The following is a 20,886-nucleotide window of genomic DNA, read 5'->3' as shown; positions in this document are numbered from 1 at the left end:
CATGGGATTTCCTCAAGAGCTGCAGCTTCAGCATCAAAACAAACATAGAACCCAGCAAAGACCACCAAAAGGAACAAGAGATAAGGAAGTGAAAGGTTAAGCCATCCCACATTAGTGTTAAGGTTGTTCCATGGGAATTTCTCTTGGAGAAAAGAAAAGTCCCAGGACTCAGGACATTTCCAGGGCCGTCTGTCATGCTCCTTGGTGTCTCCTGATACCTGGGTATAAAACAAGAGTCCAGTAAGAAATATCTGAGTGCAGCCGTATAGCTGGACAACCTGGGATGGTTCTTCAGAAGGATGGCTGTTTCCAGAGACTCCTGTGCAGCTGCAGGATTGAAAGGGCCAACACCTTTGGTGTTCAGGCTTAGACAGAAGTACTAGAGCATCACTGGAGAGAAATTTTAAAGCAGTTACTGATCTAAACAACTAAACACAGCATATGCAGAATTAAAATGCACTTATGATGGCAGTGAAGACAGTTGTTGCCTTATGCTCATTTGTCATTTTAAAAGGTGCTCATCTCCTATTACAGTATAAATGGAATGTGTGAAGTACATTTAACTGAGGAATTCAGCAGTTACTGTGGTGTAGCCATATTCCTAAGAATAATATATTTTTGCATTTGTATGACAATTTCGACAATGTTTTTCTCTATATTTTTTTCATCAAAGTACAATGAACTTTGCAACTCAAGTAAGCATGCTAGTACCTTTCTCTCTTGTTGATGTCAGATGTTATATGTTATTTTCCATGTTTTTATGTCAGTGCTTTATAGTTAGGGGGGATAAGAGAAATTTTCCTACACTTTTGCCCAACCTTTCCTCCTACTGCAATGCTCCCTTTCCCATCCCTTCACATACAAATTATTAACTACAGAGTTAATAAGGTGGAACTCCTAATTACTTAAATGTGTATGTATCACCTTAGCTCTGGAAATGAGGTACCATTCTTCTATATGGGCATCTACTGCTTAATTTAAAAACAAACAAACAGTGTTTTGATGCATCCCGAGTTTCAAAGTCTGGACCACTGTTACAGAGATCAAGCCAGTAAATCTTACAATTATAGCAAATTCACTGGGGTAGTTCTGAAGACTGCCACCATCATTTCCTCAAAATACAATCCCATTAGACTCCTTTATTTGCATATATATATTTTGACAATTTGTATATCAAAATTGGGGGGGGGAGCTTTGGGGTTGATTTTCAAAAAACTTTTTTTCTTGATTTTTATGGATTGATTAGTGCATGTTTATTGAAACATTTGAATACAAGTAAATAATATAGAACGTAAGTCCTTACATGACAGCCATGAGGGTTTGCCCCTCAGATGTCCCTTTACCAGGGATCCTGCTGGGAGGAGTGTAATTAGCGGACACCTCCAGCTGCTGCACCTTTGGAATCTGCCACAGCATTTACATGGAAGCCATGCTCTTCCCAGGATGCTTCTTGCCAATGGCTGAGCACAGTGGGTTTACTAGAGCTGAGGCATTCCTGCCCAACATGAGGCTGTTCTCTGGGGAGTCTTTGCCCCTGGGCTTCACATCCACCTGGCTGAGATGTTCTCAGAGCAGAACTGCATTTGAGACCCTTCCTACCCAATCCTGATTCCTCCCTTCTCTTCTCTTGTGTCAGATCCACATCATAATCAGAAGGCTCTCCCTGCCTACTCTTCCTCCCTCTTTCCTTGACCCATCTTCCCAGAGGACCCCAAAGATACACCTTTCCTCAGACCCTGCCTGTCCACCAGCCCTGTAATTAATGATTGCAGAATATGCATTTGTTATGGTCATACCATGATTCATTTGGTTGGTCTCCCCACTGACAAAGAGTTGGGCTGTTTCCAGTTTTATATGATGACAGGTAAGGCATGTAAATTTTTCTTTATATAATTGTCAATGTACGCCTGTAGTGTACAATGCTGAGTGGAATGCTTTGGTCAAAGATGGGTGCACTTCACAATTTGAAGATATTATCAAATTACTCTTCAAACATTTGTTATTAGTCTGTAGTGCCCATCTGTAGAATGAGAGTTTTTGTTTTCCCAACATATTCACAGCATTGGTCATTATACATTTTAAATATTTGGGTCAGTCTGCTACAGAATGGTACCTCATTGTTGCTGTTGCATGAAGCATGGTTTCATATGTCTATTTGTAAACTGATGGTTTATAATTTACATCCATTTTTATTTTAGTTTTTGCTCTTTTCATTGATGATATGCAAAGGCTCTCTGATTTTAGAAAAATGCTTTATGTCTCTTACCAGCATGGCAAAATTTTTCCCAGCTTGAGCTTTATGCTAGAGTTTATTTATAGTACCCCATAAACAAAGATAAAAATATAAAACATTCTTAACAACTTACTTACAAGTGTATTTATGATCTCCAAAACACACTTGTGAATAAGTTGTTGTGAGCTTTATATTTTTATCTTTGACACCATAAAGCATTTTTGTGATTCTGAAGAATTTTCTAATTCTTTCATAAAGTATGAATAAAAATTTTCTTAAAAATTGTTTATTATGATAAGAATTCAGAATGAAATCAGGTAACTAACTTGTGGCTTAAATGAAACAAATCATCACTGTAAGACTACCCATATTGAGACAAGGAAAAAGTTTGGTATTATCCTTCTTCATTCCACCTTAGAGATGCTATACTAAAATGTTGGCCCTCTGATTTTCATTGTTTCTAGAATCCCCATAATTTTAAAAACAGGTCTAATATTTCAATTGGTTCAATTTTCCATTTTCCTATGATCTTCCCAGTTATTTAAAGCATCCCCATAATGATTTGGAAATCAAAACTGCCAGCTACTGAATTAGGATGATCAAAGGAAATGGATGGTGTGATATATATATAACGAATAATTAGAAGAAAATAAAATTTATCAAAAAGAGTGGGAATAAGGGGAATAAGAAAATTCTCACACTGTCCAAAATACTGTCATTTAAAAAATCAACCACACAAATAGTTTTTGCTTTAAAAAATCTGTTACCCTACCATATATAACAGGGAGAGTAGTGCTATTCATTTAGTCATGAGGGCCTCAACATTTCCATACATTTACCTTTACAATCTTTTCAATAGAAAAGGAAGACAAGATGATGAAAACGCTAAAATCTTCACATTCATCTATGTGTTTAACGTGTGGGAAAATGTCCACCTGTGTCTGCACAATTTTTTTAATGCACTTTATTCAGACGAGAAATTGTTCTTACTGAAGAAATCTCAACTTACCTCCTTGTTCATCCAACATAACCAAAGTCCTGATACCAGCATCTTTACTCTATATTCCAATAATGGTAGCAAAGTTGAAAAAGAGTTAGAGAGAAAAGAGAGAAAGATAAATCAGTAAAGGGGATAATTAGCTCTATTAGAAATGGAAAATGAAGAAGGTCCCAAGAAAAAGAGGGAGGAAATATGGCAAGAGTTTAGGGGCTCAGGAGGGACTCAGAGGAATGGGTTACCTATGGACTTGCTCTATCAGGGATCCTCAGGTATAAGAGGGAGATATAGTTCCATGTAGATAGGGCTTGGCACAAAATTGGAATACACATACTTAATATTATACTGGGATTTTATATTGGGAAATAAAAACACCTGCAGTTTTCATAACATCAACCACGGAAAGCTAATCTTACAAAATCTAGACTAAATCTTCTTCTCTGGCCTGATGTATCAGAAAGTCTCCATCAGCGAATTGGGTGGCGTAGGGGGGAATGCCACATGGGGAGGATGTGTAAGAATCTTGGGGGCAAGATTTTTAGGTTTATCAAAGGAAAAAATTGCTTCACAGAGGTTGAGAAATACAGCTCAGAAGGAAACTCACTCTTCTGTGAGATTTAGAAAAGGATTGGCAGATGAGGAATAAGGGTCATTCTCATAAAATAAGGATTTCAGAACAATCTAAAATAAATCTATTTCTTATTTCAGGTGAAATCCGAATTTCTTTATTCTGAAGCACAATTCTGCACTGTAATGCAGTATGAGAAAATAATTCATTCATGAGCTTTCTTGCAGTTCTTTATTACAGCTCTCAATGGAAGTAAAGACCTTCCGTTCCACCGGGTAACTGTTAATAAGTATAAAATGGCATTGCTTACAGTTTGAATGAATTGTTTTGTTTTGTTTTTCATGGAAAGCTCCTGTGTCTCCTAGAACATAATCTAAAATTAGCCATCTCTTATAGCCCCATTTATTTTCTACTGACTTATTTTAAATAAGAAAGAGAGAGATGTTAGTGGAGGTCAACAGAGGATTTTTAAAAATAGTATTTTAACAATTCAATTCTAATAGTGCTTCCAAAAATTAAATAAAACACTAAAAGTGATTTCTGTGAGCTTTTATAATTGCCCATCTCAGAGAATGGGTCCAGCTAACTCTCCCAGACACCGAAGCCTGCTTTGCTTTTAAAAATAGTTGGATAGGCTTCAGTTGTGAAATCAGGACGCAGTCTGGAGAGTGACAGCTCAGGAGGACTTCAGGGGTCAGGATCAGCACAGATTCTAGAGCCAGACTCTGCCCTGGAAACCTACTGATTTCATTTCTTAGCTGTGAGACCTCAGGCAAATGCCTTAATTGCTCTGTGCTTTAGTTCTCTCATTTGCCATATATAATAATAGTTATTACGTCATTGAGTTGTTGTGGGAATTGAATGAGTTAATATGTGGCATGTGGTAGGTTCGGGCCTGGTCTATATTTAGCATTACTGAAGTGTTTATAAAATAAATACCTTCAGAAGATGCATCTAGAGCAGGATATCTAGGCAACCTAAAAATAACATCATTACCCACTAGCATCAGAAGCTTCTAGACCACTACTTCTCACACTTAAATGTGCACATGAGTCCCCTGTTTAGGAAATACCTTGTTAAAATGTGGATCCTGATTCACTAGGACTGGAGAAAGCCTGAGATTTTTGCATTTCTAACAAGCTCACCTGTGCTGATGCTGCTGGTGTGAGGATTGAGCAGCAGGATTCCAGGCCCCAGAAGACATTTCAAAATCTCTTTCTTAAATGTGTTGTGAATGGACATTCATCTACACTAGCCTGTATTTGAATGATTTCTATGCCTTTTACTGCAAATGTTAGCCATTATGTATGATAAGAAATTTTAAAAAGCAGATGGCTTATTCAGGCATATGGATGTGACAATGCAAGTTCTGGTGAGCCGAAGAGGCATCTCAGAGCATCAACTCAAGGCTGTGCATAAGATTCTGGTTCCATTCTATTGGGGACAGTGGGTGGGAAATAGGTTAGTGATTTCAGTTTGGCCAGTTCTCATCTGTTTATACTTTTTTGATATGTTATTATACCCTTTATTTTATACTAGAGGCCCAGTGCACAAAAATTTGTGCACTCAGTGGGGGGGGGAGGGGGGGGTCCCTCAGCCCGGCCTGTGCCCATTCACAGTCCAGGACCCCTTGGGGGATTTCCACCTGTCAACTTAGGCCCACTCCCCGGGGGATCAGGCCTAAGTAAGCTTGCAGTCAGATATCCTTCTGGCAGCCAGGGAGCCCTCGGGGGATGTCCGACTAAAGGCTTAGGCCCCCAAGGTCTCGGGTCTAAACCATTAGTTGGACATTCTTAGTGCTGCCATGGAGGTGGGAGAGGCTCCTGCCACCACCACTGTGCTGGCCAGCCATGAGCCAGCTTCTGGCTGAGTGGCACTCCCCATATGGAAGTGCACTGACCACCAGGGGGCAGCTCCTACATTGAGTGTCTGCCCCCTGGTGGCCAGTGCGCATCATCGCAACCGGTCATTCTGCCGTTCAGTCAATGTGCATATTAGCCTTTTATTATTATTATATAGGATGTCCCTATTTCCCCCCTTTTGCCCCCTCTACCCAGCTCTTGCCCCCCACTTCTCTCTGGCCATCACCATCCTGTTGTCTGTGTCCATGGGTTGTGCATATATTTTCTTTGGCTAATCCCTTCTTTAAATTCACTTCTTTAAATTTGTATTTTCAGATAAGTGCTTATAACTGAACTATTACATATTTTGTATTATATCATTTAGAATTAAGATAATTTTTAATTGAACCCTTGTAAATTTTAGCACAATTTAATAAATTATGCTAGAAGCAATTAGGAGATTTTTCATGTAATGCATACACATTTCAATTAATATTTTATTTATTTTTGATTTTTTAATATTTTAATTTGAAATAATCTCATACATGTAAAAAAACCTATAAAATACTACAGCATATTATATATACCCTTCACCCAATTTCTTAGGTGTTAATAATTTAAACATAACCATAATACAACTAACAAAATTTGGAATATATTTTTCTTATAATCTCTTTAATGTTACTTAATCCATTTACTTTGTTTTTGCTAATCTTCATCCAAGGATATTTTCCCATTGAATTTTAGAGAGAGTGAAGGGAAAGGGAGAGACACATTGTTTGGTTGCCTCCTGCACATGCTTTGATAGGGACTGGGGATCAAGCCAGCAACTGTGGTACATGCCCTTGACTGGAATCGAACCTGGGACCCTTCAGTTGTGCTCTTACTCAGCCAGCAGCTAGTTATGAGACTGAGAGAGTCGCCTGGCCTTTCGGGATGTTTCTCCATCTTTAAGATAAGGGTAGCGATGCCATATAACATTGGTGATTAGTAGGTTGTTTCATTCACTCCCTTGCTCACTCATTCATTCATTCATTCACTCACTCACTCACTAAGAGTTTATTGAGCCTCCATTCTGCTCCAGGCACTAAGGATAAGAGGTAGGTAGACAAATGCATGGCTTCTCAATTGTGCTTCACAGTGAGAGACAATCTGGTCAGGTGGGAGGAGCGGGGATCCGGGAGTCAGTTACTCTGAATCTAGACTTACCTTTAAAATTTTGTTTCTAGAATCATCTATTCTGTTTCTCAGCTTTCCCAGCTTTTGATGGTAATAGCAATAGCTCCTTCACTTCCCAGACTACTCAGGAGGATAAAATGAGCTATGGAATGTAAAAGGCTTCTACAAATTCAACTCCATGGGAGACTGGTTCAAAAAGGAGTACATTAAGAAAAGGGACTTCATTTATAAAGACTCTCAATCAGTTTAGAATGAGTTGCTTTTATTTTTATTTGTTTTCTTAGATCCTTCTATTTGCGTGTGTGTGTGTGTGTGTGTGTGTGTGTGTGTGTGTGTAATTCTCAAGGCAAAAAAGGAAATATAGTATGGTGGACAGGAAGTTAGGTGCTGTGCATAATAATTCACTCTGGAATCAGGTAGACCTGAACTTTAATTTCATCTCTGCCATTTGTGTTTGTGTGACTCATGCAAGTTATGTAAGCAGTGTGTACCTCCATTTCTTCCTTGGTAAAATGGAGATCAAAATGCTGTAGTTATACACAGATTTTTGATAGCACAGGAGGTAGGTGCCTCTAACCTCGGCATTGTTCAAGGGTCAACTGTAGTCGTGAAAAGTGGCTACAGGGATTGAGTGAGATAATACATGCTTAATGACGATAGCTTTCAGCACAGTACCTGGCACATAGTAGGCTCTCAATAAATATTAGAGTGTACACGTGGCTTCACTGTTCTGCTGACAGCTTTTATCAAAATGACTGGATTGTTCTTTGCAAGAGAGAAGGGCAGGCCTGGGGGCAATATCTCAGGGGAGGCAGAACATTATTTTCTCCTCTTCCTTAGAGATTATTATGTTTTAATAGCTGAGAATGAGAGGAGGCGGTTCTATTTTTGTCTTAGTTCAATTCTTGGTTTCTATTTGAAGTTGCTGGGGTAATTGTCAAAAGCAGGGCAGTTTGAGATGTGGGGGATTTTTTTTTCCATTCCTCCCCTCTCTATGTTTCCCCCCCCTCTTTTTGCAGATGAACTAAAATCATGTTTGTGGAACATTTAAAAGTCTTTCTTTTGTCATTCTGAGATGCTTTCCCCCAAATCCAATACATGTGAGCTGAAACTAGCAGAGGCCAGGCACTCTAACTGCCAGAATTCTCAAAGACCCACGTCTGCCTGACTGGGCACAGCTTCCCAGCCTGAATTTTCCACCTTAGCAGAAAGTCTGCCCTAACACAGCCATCACTGTGGAATGCTTATTCTCTTCTTGTGCCCAATGTGTCTCAAAATATAAATTGGCATAAAAGAAAAGATGCTAAAACAGACCTGAAATGTTGGGAAGCCCCGAGGCACCACTCCAGGCTCTTGAACCAGCCTGCCTTAAAGCAGTGTGGCTTTTCCCAGGCTGAGTTTTCAGAGCCCAAGGCATTCATGTGTAGACTGCTTTTAGTGTTCGCAGAGTTAATATTTTTGTCTAGAATCAAATATTCCCTCCTTTAGGATGCACTCATGACTCTCCTACCAGAAGTAATCATTGCCTCCTCTATGCTCTTAAGGCAGGTATGACCTTGAATTTGGAGAGCTCTTTGTATAGCTCTTTTCCTGCACGACCTAAATTTTTTTCTTCTCTCTCACCCCCAGGGTTAGACATTCCATACATATTTGCTGAAATGCATCCATCAAAAGAGACAGTACCTCCAGGAGGGAAACAAGTGCTCTATCATTTGTAACCTTTTTACTTGTGTATGGCATTCAGCTCTTCTGAACTTTCCCCACTGACCGCTGTGTAACTTTACATCATCCTTAATGCTAATGTGGCTTCTACTAAAAACCAAGCCACACAACTCTGTTACATCCTCCCGTCTGTGAAAAATGGCACAGCCAGACATTCCACAGCAAGTGATACTGTTTGCCTTAGGGAGACATCATGAGCTTAGTAACCTTTCCTGTCTTTGAGACTGAATCTCAATAGGAATCCTGCTCAATTCAAATTAGATAGCATTGATGCATTTTGGGATCGTGGGCAAGATCCTGGTATTTTAATGCTAGGGTTTTCTAAATCATTTCTGCCCTTGATGAATATTTAATGCTGGTTCTCTTCAAAGAGAATTTCCTTTTTGATTGAAAAGCAGAAAATCATCTGAATAGCCAATGCCCTAGACATAAGAGGTGTTTGACATACACATAAAATAACCCAGGAGGAAGTAAGAACAAGTCAGTCTAGTCTAATCATGGCTTGCTTATCATTTTCCAAGGATGGAAAGGCTAAGAGCCTCCTATTGTTCATTGGAGGAGGGAGAGAGCTTCCATCTGTTTTGCTCCTTTGTTCTAAAGAATAACTTCATGCCTGATCAAGAAACACTTTAGGAGAAACAAACAGGTATGATTTGAGAATCTTACTTCAACCAATAGAGCTTTTAAGATTCGTTTCCCGCAGAGTAAATCGGAGCAGACACTCCTTTTTGAAAACCGGTGGACACTGTCTGAGATTTAAGACCCAAACAAGGTGTCTGCGGCCCAAACATTCTGCTGGGTGAGGGGCAGGTTCAAAGTGGTGCGTTCTGATGCATTTGCTCCCGCACATCCCATGTTTTGGGAAGTGTCTTGACATTGCACGGGTAAGCAAGTTGGAGATAGTTCTGCTACTTTAGAGATTGACTTCATTGTGCATGCATGTAAGTAAAACATTGAAAAACGAGCTTAGAGGCTGTGGTTGAAGGTGATAAAGACGTATCAGGATAATTATGTCAGCAGACCTCGGGGGTCCCTTCAGGTCAATGTCAGAGCTCACACAGAAAATGTTCCTAAGGTTTGTCCTTTCGCTTGCTCTCAGATTGAGGAACAATCAGTCTATTCCTAAAGCCTCTCCAGCACTCCTGGATGTAGGTTATCTGCCTCCTCCTTGGTCTTCAAGTATTTCTGCATGAATGGTGTTCCCAGGAGAGAGCAAACAACAACTTCTCTTCATTTAGAGAGCAAAGGCTGCTTTCCTATGCTGATGAGGACCCCTTAAGGGCCTGCCTCCCTGTGGGTGCCAATTTGTGCTACACTGTAGGCTCTGTCATTTTTTGGTGATAACAGACTTTATTAAATCCACCTCCCTGCCCTTCCCAAGTGTCCTAGGAGCTCCTAGTTATCACCTCTCCCTGCTCCTCCGGTGGCAATTCACATCTAACCATGATATTTCATTCCTAGCTAAAGCTGAAGAAATAAGGGACGATGTTGGCTCCTTTGGAGTGACAGGCAGTTGCCCTTCCTGTTAGCCTGGGAAAATTTATCTTTTTTCCCCTTTCATCTCATTGTATAAGCAATTTACAGTGGTATCAGGAGAGTTGGCTCATTTAATTATTCTGCTACAGAGCCTCCAAGATCTCTAAAAATGATAACCACACATGAATTTACACATTGCTTATCACTTTCAAACCATAGCTAAAGCAGCATCTTACTGAATAAAAACTATTAGGCTTATTTTATTTATTTAAATAAAAATAACCCACCCTATTCTTTTTCCATTTTATCTCTCCCAAAGGGCATGTTCAATTAATCCTTTTATTCTTCCTGGTTGACTGCTGCTCTCCCAAATTGGAACCAGTGAGTTTTATTGCAAATGGCCTTTTGATTCCATAATTGCTATCTGACCTATTTTACCCATTTAAGAATAGTTTTTGGGAATTCATTAACCATGCTTTGCAAATGGATGTTTAATCCAGAGTCAGGGATATAAAAAAATCTTCTATTTTTACATTATTGGTCTTAATATTTCACCCTTATTAAAGAATTATCCTTTTATTTCATGAATTTTATTTTCCCCCCTCTTATATCATGCATTTTAGTGCCTGAGTCCAAACATAAAAATTTCTGAAAATGTTATATGTATCGGGGGTACATATTTTAAAAAGTCACATATGTGGCTGAAGACAGAAGAGGATGTCAAGATTAGATGCAACTTAAAGGCATCAAAGTCATTACAAATAGTTTTTGATGCAGATCATTCCTTTGTATATTAAAAGTCACTCTGATTTGTTTTAATTGGGAGCATTTACTCAAAAATAACTGTCCATCTCTGCTTCTCAGATTGTAAAGGTAGTCCGGGCTGGGAGGTGGTACTTTGATGACTACCTGGCAACTTCAATATAGCATCTCCCTCATTATATGGCTTCCAGGTAGGCTCCGTTAACACCAGAATCAATCAGCACAGGGGAAGGCAGGAGGGCCCAGGGAAAGAATATGTCAGCCAGTGGGATCAGTTTATCATACAATATGGTCACTCCTTACCTCTTCAACCAGTTGCAGCATACGACGGGTGCTTTCGAGTGACTAAGACAAAAAAAAACAAAAACCACACATAAATATTATAAGTGCAGGATCTAGAGGTCTTGGAAAATCAGAATTACATTCTTCCCTTGAGAAACACAAAGGATTACTATTACATATTCTTTTATATTTGTAACTGAAACACAAAAGGTCTTCCCATTTCCAATCTCTTTCCTTATTATGTAGGCATTCTACATAATAAGATTCCCTAAAGCAATTACATTGCAGCTGATCTTCATACAATCAAAACCATATGAAGCTGATCTTGATATCAGACAAAGTAATCTGGAAAAGATAATTTTTCATGTGCAGGCTGCATGAAAAGTGATCTCAAATACTCAGAGGACTAACTTGACCACCCTGGAATGGGAATATTGAATTTTAAGCACAAATATAATTCTTTCATGAGTTGAGATGAATCTAACATTGAGGTTTTTGGTTTTTTTTATAAAGCCCCTAGAAACACAATTGGAAGTTCTTATCAATACAAATTAAACTGATGCCATAGGGTGAAAAAAATCAAGCATGTTTGAAATAACCAGCCCATAGGAGGCAGCTATAATAATTATCTTCATCCTCAGATAAGAAAAAAAATGAGATGGGAAGTCTGGTCCCTCAGGCACAGTGTTGTCACTTTTTTCTCAGTTCTTTTCAGACTACTAGAATCTAACAGTCAGTGTGATGTCTCAAAGCGGTGCTTTTAACTGACAAACTTATTTTGGACAAGATTCTGTAGAAACGAAGAATGTTAACTTTCCTGGAAGAGCTGTGAGCAGCCTGCTTTTCAAAATAGAATGGCTGTAAGCAGTGCATGCTAGCAAATGTTTCACATCTGGCCCTCCAGAAAAAAAAAAATGAATATATGTGATTTAAGTTTATAAAGATGAATAGCACAAAATTTACAAATAATAATAAAATGTACAATACTCTTTATTATAAATTCCACATAACCAATTGATTCTACAGAAAGCTTCTGTTGATTTGTGCCAAGCTCTGTGCCCATAACTAAGTACAGGTAGAACAAGATGGTTCTGACATGAACGCTGGTTGATATTTTCATTTACCAATGATGCAAGAGACTTCTTTGCTGAAGAGAATCATAGTTCTCAAATACTAGAAGGTTTTTTTAATCTTTCGTGGTATTCATCATGTAATAGTTGCACATGTACACATTTTTAAGTTTAATCTGCATTATTAAGATTTTCTTCCCTTTCTTAAATCTAGATAATCAACAAAACAATAAATCCATCCCTGATTTGTAGTGTTTGTAGATTCCCACAGTAGAAATACTCTCACGTGTCTGATTTCTAAGTATATCTTGGTGTCACTGATTATGAACTTGGCGAAGGTTATAGTAATGCACCATTACAGACCCCAAACATGTCAAGAACTTTGAAAGCATAGATAGTAGTCAAAAATAGTAAAATGATTAGGAAGTGATGAGTCTTGAGTATGACCTCTGATTTTAATATAATTTATTTAGTTGTCAGTTTATGCAATTCAATTTTAATACCAGCTTTCAAAGTTCCAGAAAATGTAACAATCAGCTCTCAGAATTGAGCCTGCTCCAGCAGACTAGTGGTGTGTGTGTGTGTGTGTGTGTTTATTTTAATTGAGATATTAGAATAAACCCCATCCCTCACCTCATCAGCCAGCTGGTCGGCCCTTCTCTGCATCTCCTCCAGCTCATTGCGCATATCAGCGTCTTCAGCCATGGTAATGGTGAGGGGTGGCTGGGTGCCTGGGACGGGGTGTCAGTGATGGGTTTGGCCACCCAACCTGGGAAAAAGCAGATTTTAACATGTGAGAGCTTATATGTGTATGTGCAGAAATAGACCATATAAATGCCCCACACTCTGTCTCCGTGACTCAGTCATCTTTTGAGCTGGAAGCCATATTCAAACAGGGGTCAAGAGAATTATGCTGTTTTTCCAAAAGAAGCCATAAATGCATACTTGCCAGCTTTACCATGGAGGTAGATATCTACTTACAAGTATTTTTTTAAAAATATATTTTATTGACTTTTTACAGAGAGGAAGGGAGAGAGATAGAGAGTTAGAAACATCGATGAGAGAGAAACATCGATTAGCTGCCTCCTGCACATCTCCTACTGGGGATGTGCCTGCAACCCAGGTACATGCCCTTGACCGGAATCGAACCTGGGACCTTTCAGTCCGCAGGCTGACGCTCTATCCCCTGAGCCAAACCGTTTTCGGCTGCAAGTATTTTTTGAGACACAGATCACGTAAGAGTTAGGAATGATTGGATGGAGGGAATTGGTTCTGGGTTAATATACTTTTAAACTCACATCTATTTATTTTTATTTTTAACAGTTTTATTGAAGTTTAATTGGCATACAATAAATTCCACATATTTCAAGTGTGTAATTTGAGAAGTTTTGACACACACACACACACACACACACACACACACACACGTGTGTGTGTGTGTGTGTGTGTGTGTGTGTGTGTGAATCATTACCACAATTAAGGAAATGAACATATCTATCACCCCCAACTACCTTATCCCAGGCTGAAATAACTACATATATGCTTCTGTCACTAAAAGTTAGTTTGCATTTCCAAAAATTTTATATAAATGGAGTAATGCAGTATGCACTATTTTTTGTCTCATTTCTTTCACTTAGCATCATTATTTTGAGATTCATTCATGTTGTAGCATGTATTAATAGTTCATTCTTTTTTGTTGCTGAGTAGTATTCCATTGTATGTACAGGCATTTAGAAGGCAAAAGGCAGTCTTTTTCAATTTCTGTCAGAGATTTCCCAGAGGGATTATATGGGTGTGCACAACTATTTTCCAAAGTGGGATGGGTTCTTGGCCCTGAAATGTGACCAGCCCATTTATTGGTCACTCTCTTGAAATCCTCTATGGTACAAATTACAGGTAGCCTGACTGAGCTACCGCCAAGCCAACCAGCCCACCTCCTTCCATTCCTACCTTCCTTAACCTCCCATCCTTCCTTCTGCACTTCCTTCCTTCTCAAATATATATTGTGTGTCTATAATATGCCAGCCAGGTCAGTGTTAAGCACTAAAAATATGGTGATGAATGAGGCAGGCATTCCACTGCTGTCACAGAACTACAGTCTAATCAGGAAGATGGGAGTGAAATACGGAAATTAGATTACTCAGTGTGAAGCTAATTATATTTGGGGACATTCCATGGGTACCCATGGGTCACAGCAGGCTTCCCTAAGGAAGTCATGTCCCAGGAATGGTCATAAGACAGAAGGGTTCAAGAAGATAACTACTTGGTGTGATAAAAATGTCTCTGTGAGTAGCACAATTGTAGAAGGCGTGGGCTCCAGTCTTGTGGCTGAGATGGCCCACATGTAACAGAATTTACTCTCCCTCCTCCATGGTAGATCATAGCCTTTGGAAAATGGCTGCCCAGTTGGAAATTGCATTTCTAGTCCTCAATGTAAGGAAGTCGTGCCATGTGGCTAGAGATGGTTTATGAGTTGTAATCAAAATACTGTGTGGACCTGCCAGACTAAAGCAATCAGAAGCAGCCATCCCATCTACACTCTTGCTTTCCCTTTTTGCCAGCAAAAATAGGGCCCTGGAGGATGGCCAGGCCATGACTCAGCAGTAACTTGGGTCCTATAATCCACACCTCCAAGAAACTTGATAGTTGACCAGGAAGACCTGGACCTTCCTATGAGGTGACAAGGCACTTCTGTTGTGCTACACTGCTCAAATGTGAGGGTTTTGTTTTGTTATAGCAGCTGGAGTTGCACTAACTAACAAAGGCCTAGAGGAACTTAACATGGAATAGAGGCATTGCCCAGAAATATGATTCCCTAACCAAAAAACACACTTATATTTGTCCTTCCATTGAAAACTGAAGCTGAGAGAGGAAATTAGATTTAGAGCTTTGGGGCAATACCATGTTTATCATTATTATTTTTATTATTGCTGTTATGATTTCTATGAGAAGCACTTGCAAAAATACAATGAAAACTCTTCATCAAAAAAAATCAGGAACATCCTCATTGGAAGGCAAGGAAGCCAGCGTTCACAGAGAAAGGCCCTGGATGGGAGCCTCTCCCAGGCCCACTGATCCAGCGCTTTCCTGGCAGCTCGGGTTGAATTTCTCTGGAATTTTAACCGAGAACATATTATTAGAATCTTTCACATTTATCACTCTTGTGAAGTCACTCAGACTATTCAGAATTCCTGGGTAGGAAGGATCCTAAAGTAAAACTTGTTTGGAAATGGTAGATTTCACATTCTTTTGTACCCAGCAATTCTTGGGCAGAGCATCAGATATAAAATCATAGTAAAAAAAAAAAAGAAGAAGAAGAAAGCATCAGGGCTATAGTCTACTCGTGGTATTAAAAAAAAAGGAGTAAGTTTATGTTAGGTTAGTTTTATGGGTAGTCATTTAAAACATCGACTGAGCATCATACCGTGAGCCTGCTAATTTTGCACACCTATTCTGGTCACCAGATTATGTAGTTATGATGTGATGTAGAGCTTTAAGTGCTTTGTGTTTTGCTTAAATACAGTTCTCCATTTTAGAAGTTGGGGATCTAGGAAACAGAAACTGGAAAGAATTTACACCAAATCATTCTTTGATCTTGAGATGAGCAGAAGCACAATTCCGATGTTCTCCTGAGTGACTGGGGTCTACCCTCCAGAAAGAAACGGTGGATCATGGAAACAATGATCAGACTGTGGGCTGGAACTTAGTGGAGTGGGTAAGGGCCCTGCATGTCAGAAAGTCCTACTTGGTGCTGTGGGCTCTGGCACTCAGTTGCTGGGTGACTCTGGGCAAGTCTATCACTGTCTCTGAGCTTCAGTTTTCGCAACAGGGCAAATAATACCAGTCTCACAGGCTTGTTGAGGGGAATGTATTATAGAAAGTTCTGATTTACCTTGTTTGTAAGGATGTGGGGGTTTAATATTTATAAAGACTTGCTCATTCTGGACAAGCCTGTATTCTTTGCTAAGAGTGGAACAAATCCATTATTTATTAATTAGCTTTCCTTCACTAATGGCTGGGCAGGAAGCATGCTGAGTACCCATGGAAGCCTGAAACCAGGGAAACCAGCAGAGTGCCTGAGCCTCCAGTCCCCCCTCCTGGGATTAGCACGCGGAACAAGAGTGTCTTCTCGCCCTGTTCTCCAGCTTTGCATTTTGCTGCTAGTTCCTTGGTGGAACTTCTTCCTTCAATAAACAGGTCAGGTTATTAGAAGGCAGAAGTCTGCGTGCTTTCAGACCTGTAATACTGTTGCAATTTCCCACCCTCCAGGTCTATTTGCTGATGGATGCTCCCTCACACACGCTCTCTTCTCTCTCATTCTCTCTGGTTTCATGTCTTTCCTTGGCAATCTCCTCTCAGAGTTGCTATTCTCAGATCTGAAGGACAGCTATTGGGCCCCTTGGCTTCAAGCTGCAACACCCTGTGAGGATCTGGCTGATGGGCAGTTGGGGAGATGGCAGAGAAGCCACGTGGCAAATACCTTTGTTTTTACCATTTTCATGGTTCCCCCAGAGGCCCCCACACCTTTGTCCTGCTCTAAAGTGTGGGAGTATGTCTGAGATTTGGGAGGAAGGCTGATGAGTCTGGCAGATCTCAAATGCACAGCGTTTCAAAGCTAGAAAAGCAATATCCCTTCTCCTACTAAGAATGAGGGACAGCAGGCATGGAGCACACACCTGGACCCTCTGTTGGGATGTTTACCGCTAGTGTTGGGCAACTTGTCCCACAAAACCAAAACCCAAGCATATTAACATTCTCAGAGACAGCACTTAATGGTAATTTCAGAGGCTGAAAGGATCTTAGTAATGAATGGCATTTATTATCTAGGCGATGTGGAACAGTTGACTCATATAAAGTGCATTAAACCTCCTTCCTGTGTGTTGCCCAAGCTGGGAGTGTGGCCCCAGCCAGCAAAGCCTGCTGAGTAAACGAGGAAATAAGAAGCAGAGCCACTCAAAACTATCCCCCCGGGGCTCTGATGTAAGACAATCTCCCATCCATTAAGGGCCCAACAGTATTCTATTAATTATTTCAAATCACCATTGTTCAGGGGTCTGGCCCCTAGTAGGTGTTCAATTTATGCTAATTGGCTTATTGAATGAAGGCTGAATGAACTGTTCTGACACCCCCCAGTGGCATTTAATGTTCCCACATCAGCAGTTTTCCTTGTGTGGTTTAGGGCAGTGCTTCTAAAACTTCAAGAGGCATCAGAGTCCTTGGAAACCTTGTGAGAATAGATTGCTGGGTCCCACTCCCAAAGACTTTGAGTCAGTGCTCTGATACGAGGTGAGATTCGGCATTTCTAACAAGCTCCTGGATGCTGCTGATACTGCTGGTCCATAGATCGCACGTTGAGAGGCTCCTACCTATAGGACCCCCTATCTCCTGGAATGTCAATGTGTCATCAGGTGAGATGGAGAGGTTCTGTGGTCAGATAGAGTGAGGAAACAGTGGGCTCTACTAGGAGTGCTTCAGGGAACCATGTCAAAAGCCAGCTCACTGCCTGTTTTTGTACTAGCCATGAGCAAAGGGTGGTTTTACATTTTTAAGTGGTTAAAAAGACTCAAAGAAGAATACTTCATACATGTGAAAATTATATCAAATTCCAGTTTCAGGGTCCATTGGAGCACACCCATGGCCATTGGCTTCCCTATGGTCAATGGCTCCTTTTATTTTTGGTCAATTGATTTATTTTTTTTTTTTCAATTACAGTTGACATACAGTGTTATATTAATTTTTAGTGTACAACATAGTAATCAGACATTTATATAATTTATGAGGTGGTCACCCTGAGAAGTCTAGTAGTCATCTAACTTGTCAATAGCCCCTTTCAGGCTACAATGGCAGAGTTGAGTGGTTGCAAGAGACCAACATAACCCTCCAAGCTGAAATATTTACTTTCTGGTTCTATACAGAAAATGTTTACTGATCCCTGGGCTCAATAAACTTAAACAGAAATCCTTAAAGCATTCCTTATCAGACTTTCATATCCACGAAGCATCGAGTTTTTCCTGTAGACAGACACAATGGGTAGTATTTTTTTCCCCTCTGTCTGGATTTGACTGTAGAATTCCCTTTTCATGGGGCTTTCCATGATGGAGCTTATGTTTCCTGAACCATATTGTAAAACAAGAAATGATGCATGGAGTAAAATATAAAAACAAATTTGCCTTTGATGGACTATTCCTACTTCAGGACTGCAAACCAGATCTAATCCATGTTATCAAAGGCAAGGTTCTGGGGTGCCCATACAGGCCTCACAAAGATCCCCAATTTCCATGACCAGCTGCAGACCAAGGTTCTCAGCCCCAGATGTAGCATTGGACTGTTTGCATCACACGCAGAAACATCTGAGGTCTGTCACTGTTGAGGTATGTGGTACAAAGTGAGCAGGCTTCAGCTACTCCTTGATGTCAGGCATAATCTCTAATGTTGCATCCAAATTCATTTGAGACCCACAATGAACACAGAGCAGATGGATTGCAGAGAGGACACTTTCTCCATCCTCAAGGGCCTTATTTATTTACATACTTTAGGCTTTCTCAGTGCAGAGTCTGAACTCAAATACAAGGTTAAGACCTAGGAAGAAGTGGTGAGAGTGGCTACAAGAAGTGTGTGTTTTTGATATGCCAGGTGTACAGAGGCATAGATGGCTATTTTTCTGGGAACATTGGCCTTTATCCCAAGCTCCATAGGGCAGGAAGTCTTGGGGAAGGTGTAATTCTCTCTATGTTTCACCTTTTAACTATGAAAACAAACCAGCAAACTAATCTCCAGTTCTTTTTTTCTTGTCTTTATTCTTATTTTTACTTCTCTTTTCTTCCTAAGAGGTATTATGGTGTTGTTCTTTTTATATATTCTTGTATAAAAGATTGGTTTTTTTTTGCATTTTTCTTGTTTTGGGTACAGTATTGCTATAAATTGTCTTCTATGTGTTACTGTGGCCCTATCTATAGTTTTGAAATATATTATGGCTTTTGTTATTTATTTTTAAATAGCTTTGCATTCTATTTTTAACTAGAGACCCATTGCACGAAGAGATTCGTGCAATAGGCCTTCCCTTCCCCTGGTTGCCGGCACCGGTTTTCCTCTGGCACCCGGGCCCCAGGCCTTTGCTCTGGCCGCAGTGGAGAAGCCAAACCTCTTCAGCCTTCAGTCTTTGCTCCGTGCCTGCGTATGCAAATTAACCGCCATCTTTGTTGGGCTAATTTACATACTCATCCGATTGGCTGGTGGGCGTTGTGGAGTGACACCAATTTGCATGTTTCTCTTTTATTAGTGTAGACTTCCTTTTATTAACAGTGAAGATTAGTATTGCACCTGTATACCCCATTTCACTATGTTGTTATGTTACACAAATTTGGCCAAACTCAAGGGATGGAGATATACATCTTAGACCTATCCCTTTCATCTTCAGAAAACAAGCCCAAACAACAGTACACCAGTATTATGCATCGAAGCTGTGGGAACTCTCATTTGCCTCATGACAAAGAATCTAACAATGGGGCAGTGGCCTGATTACTCTAAGTTTTCATCCTCACCTTCTAGAAGGAGCCAGCACTTGGGTGTCTGGAGGCAGGAGCTAATTATCTCTTTCCCTGACTGTAATGCTATGAGAAATGTGATCAAGGATGGGCCTAGTGCTTTATTTTCACTGAACAAAATCTCTCCTTGAAGTTAATGGAACTATAAGACCCAAAGTGCCTATTTTAAGGGAATAGTGAAGCACAGCAACAGCTGCTGACACAAGTCCCGAAAATTCCCCAAGTGCACTGGGAGCATTTTCTATTCTGAAGAATAAGAATTCGCCCCAGGTTTGTAGCAGCCTTTCTCGACTAAGAAAAATCAGCTGCATTTGTTCCAACAGTCTATGTCACATATATTTTGTTGTCAAAATTTTATGCGCAATGAAAGTCATTTATTGAGAACTAGCTATTTAATAAGAATCAAACCAGGAGCTTTATATAAAACTGGGGGTTTGTATAGAACCCCAAACCTTTGCTACTCCAAATGTGGTCACCAGACCAGCAGTGTCAGCCTCACCTGGGAGCTCAAGCTCCACTGCACACCTTGCACACCTACTGGATCAGATCACCTTGCACAAGCATCAGAAGTTTGAGAACTGCTGCTCTAAGCCACATTATCTCCACAATAAGCAGGAAAAGAATGAAATACAACTTGACTTGATAACCAACCAAAGTCACAGAGCTGGTCAGCAGAACAGGCTGAGTGTCACCCCTTGGGAGCCTGACTCTGTGCCTGTACATCCGCTACTGCACCGCAGGCCATTAGGTCACTCTGCCCACTCAACACGACCTGCAGGCTTCCAGCAGCATTTGCTTCTCAAGCAGCCTGAAAGCTCCATCGGCCATGGCTCTGAATGTCTTGCAACAGTGTCCTGTTGTAGGGGGTGGACACACTGGTTGATTTTCATGAGACAAAGTCTTTCACCCAGAAAACAAAGGGAAGATGTTTATTAGAAAATGCATCCTGGAGATTTTCCATCTTCCCCAAATAGCTGTTTGTGAAGTCTAAGACTTGATGTTTAAGATCATCAGAGTTCAAAAGGGAGAAGACACTGAGGACTTTGAGTATTGGAGACTGGACAGATTGTGCTGATACATTCTTCTTCCTCTGAGAATGAGGATAATTAAAGGGCATGTCTTAATGCTAAACTAAGGTCCAGAGCAAAGGATAATTTTAGAAGGTAACAGGTAGCAAGGTTCTGTTTATGCTTCTGTTAAAAATGGCCATTT

General features: G+C 40.2%; 1 protein-coding gene across 2 annotated transcripts in view; it reads right to left on the bottom strand.

Moving 5' to 3' along the window:
* SNAP25 (synaptosome associated protein 25) overlaps positions 1–20,886 on the bottom strand; it is a 79,064-nt gene that overhangs the window by 17,799 nt on the left and 40,379 nt on the right. For both annotated transcript variants that reach the window (XM_036323386.1, XM_036323384.1), the window contains exons 2-4: positions 12,764–12,899; positions 11,082–11,123; positions 3,243–3,291 (exon numbers count right to left, since the gene is read on the bottom strand). In XM_036323386.1, the coding sequence (XP_036179279.1) occupies positions 3,243–3,291; positions 11,082–11,123; positions 12,764–12,835 (163 nt within the window). In that variant the 5' untranslated portion in view covers positions 12,836–12,899. The remainder of the gene's footprint in view (positions 1–3,242; positions 3,292–11,081; positions 11,124–12,763; positions 12,900–20,886) is intronic.

The sequence above is a fragment of the Myotis myotis genome, unplaced genomic scaffold (genome assembly GCF_014108235.1).
Source record: "Myotis myotis isolate mMyoMyo1 unplaced genomic scaffold, mMyoMyo1.p scaffold_m19_p_9, whole genome shotgun sequence".
Lineage (NCBI taxonomy): Eukaryota > Metazoa > Chordata > Mammalia > Chiroptera > Vespertilionidae > Myotis > Myotis myotis.
The sequence above is the reverse complement of the archived record's forward strand: the minus strand, read 5'-3'. Positions and strand labels throughout refer to the sequence as shown.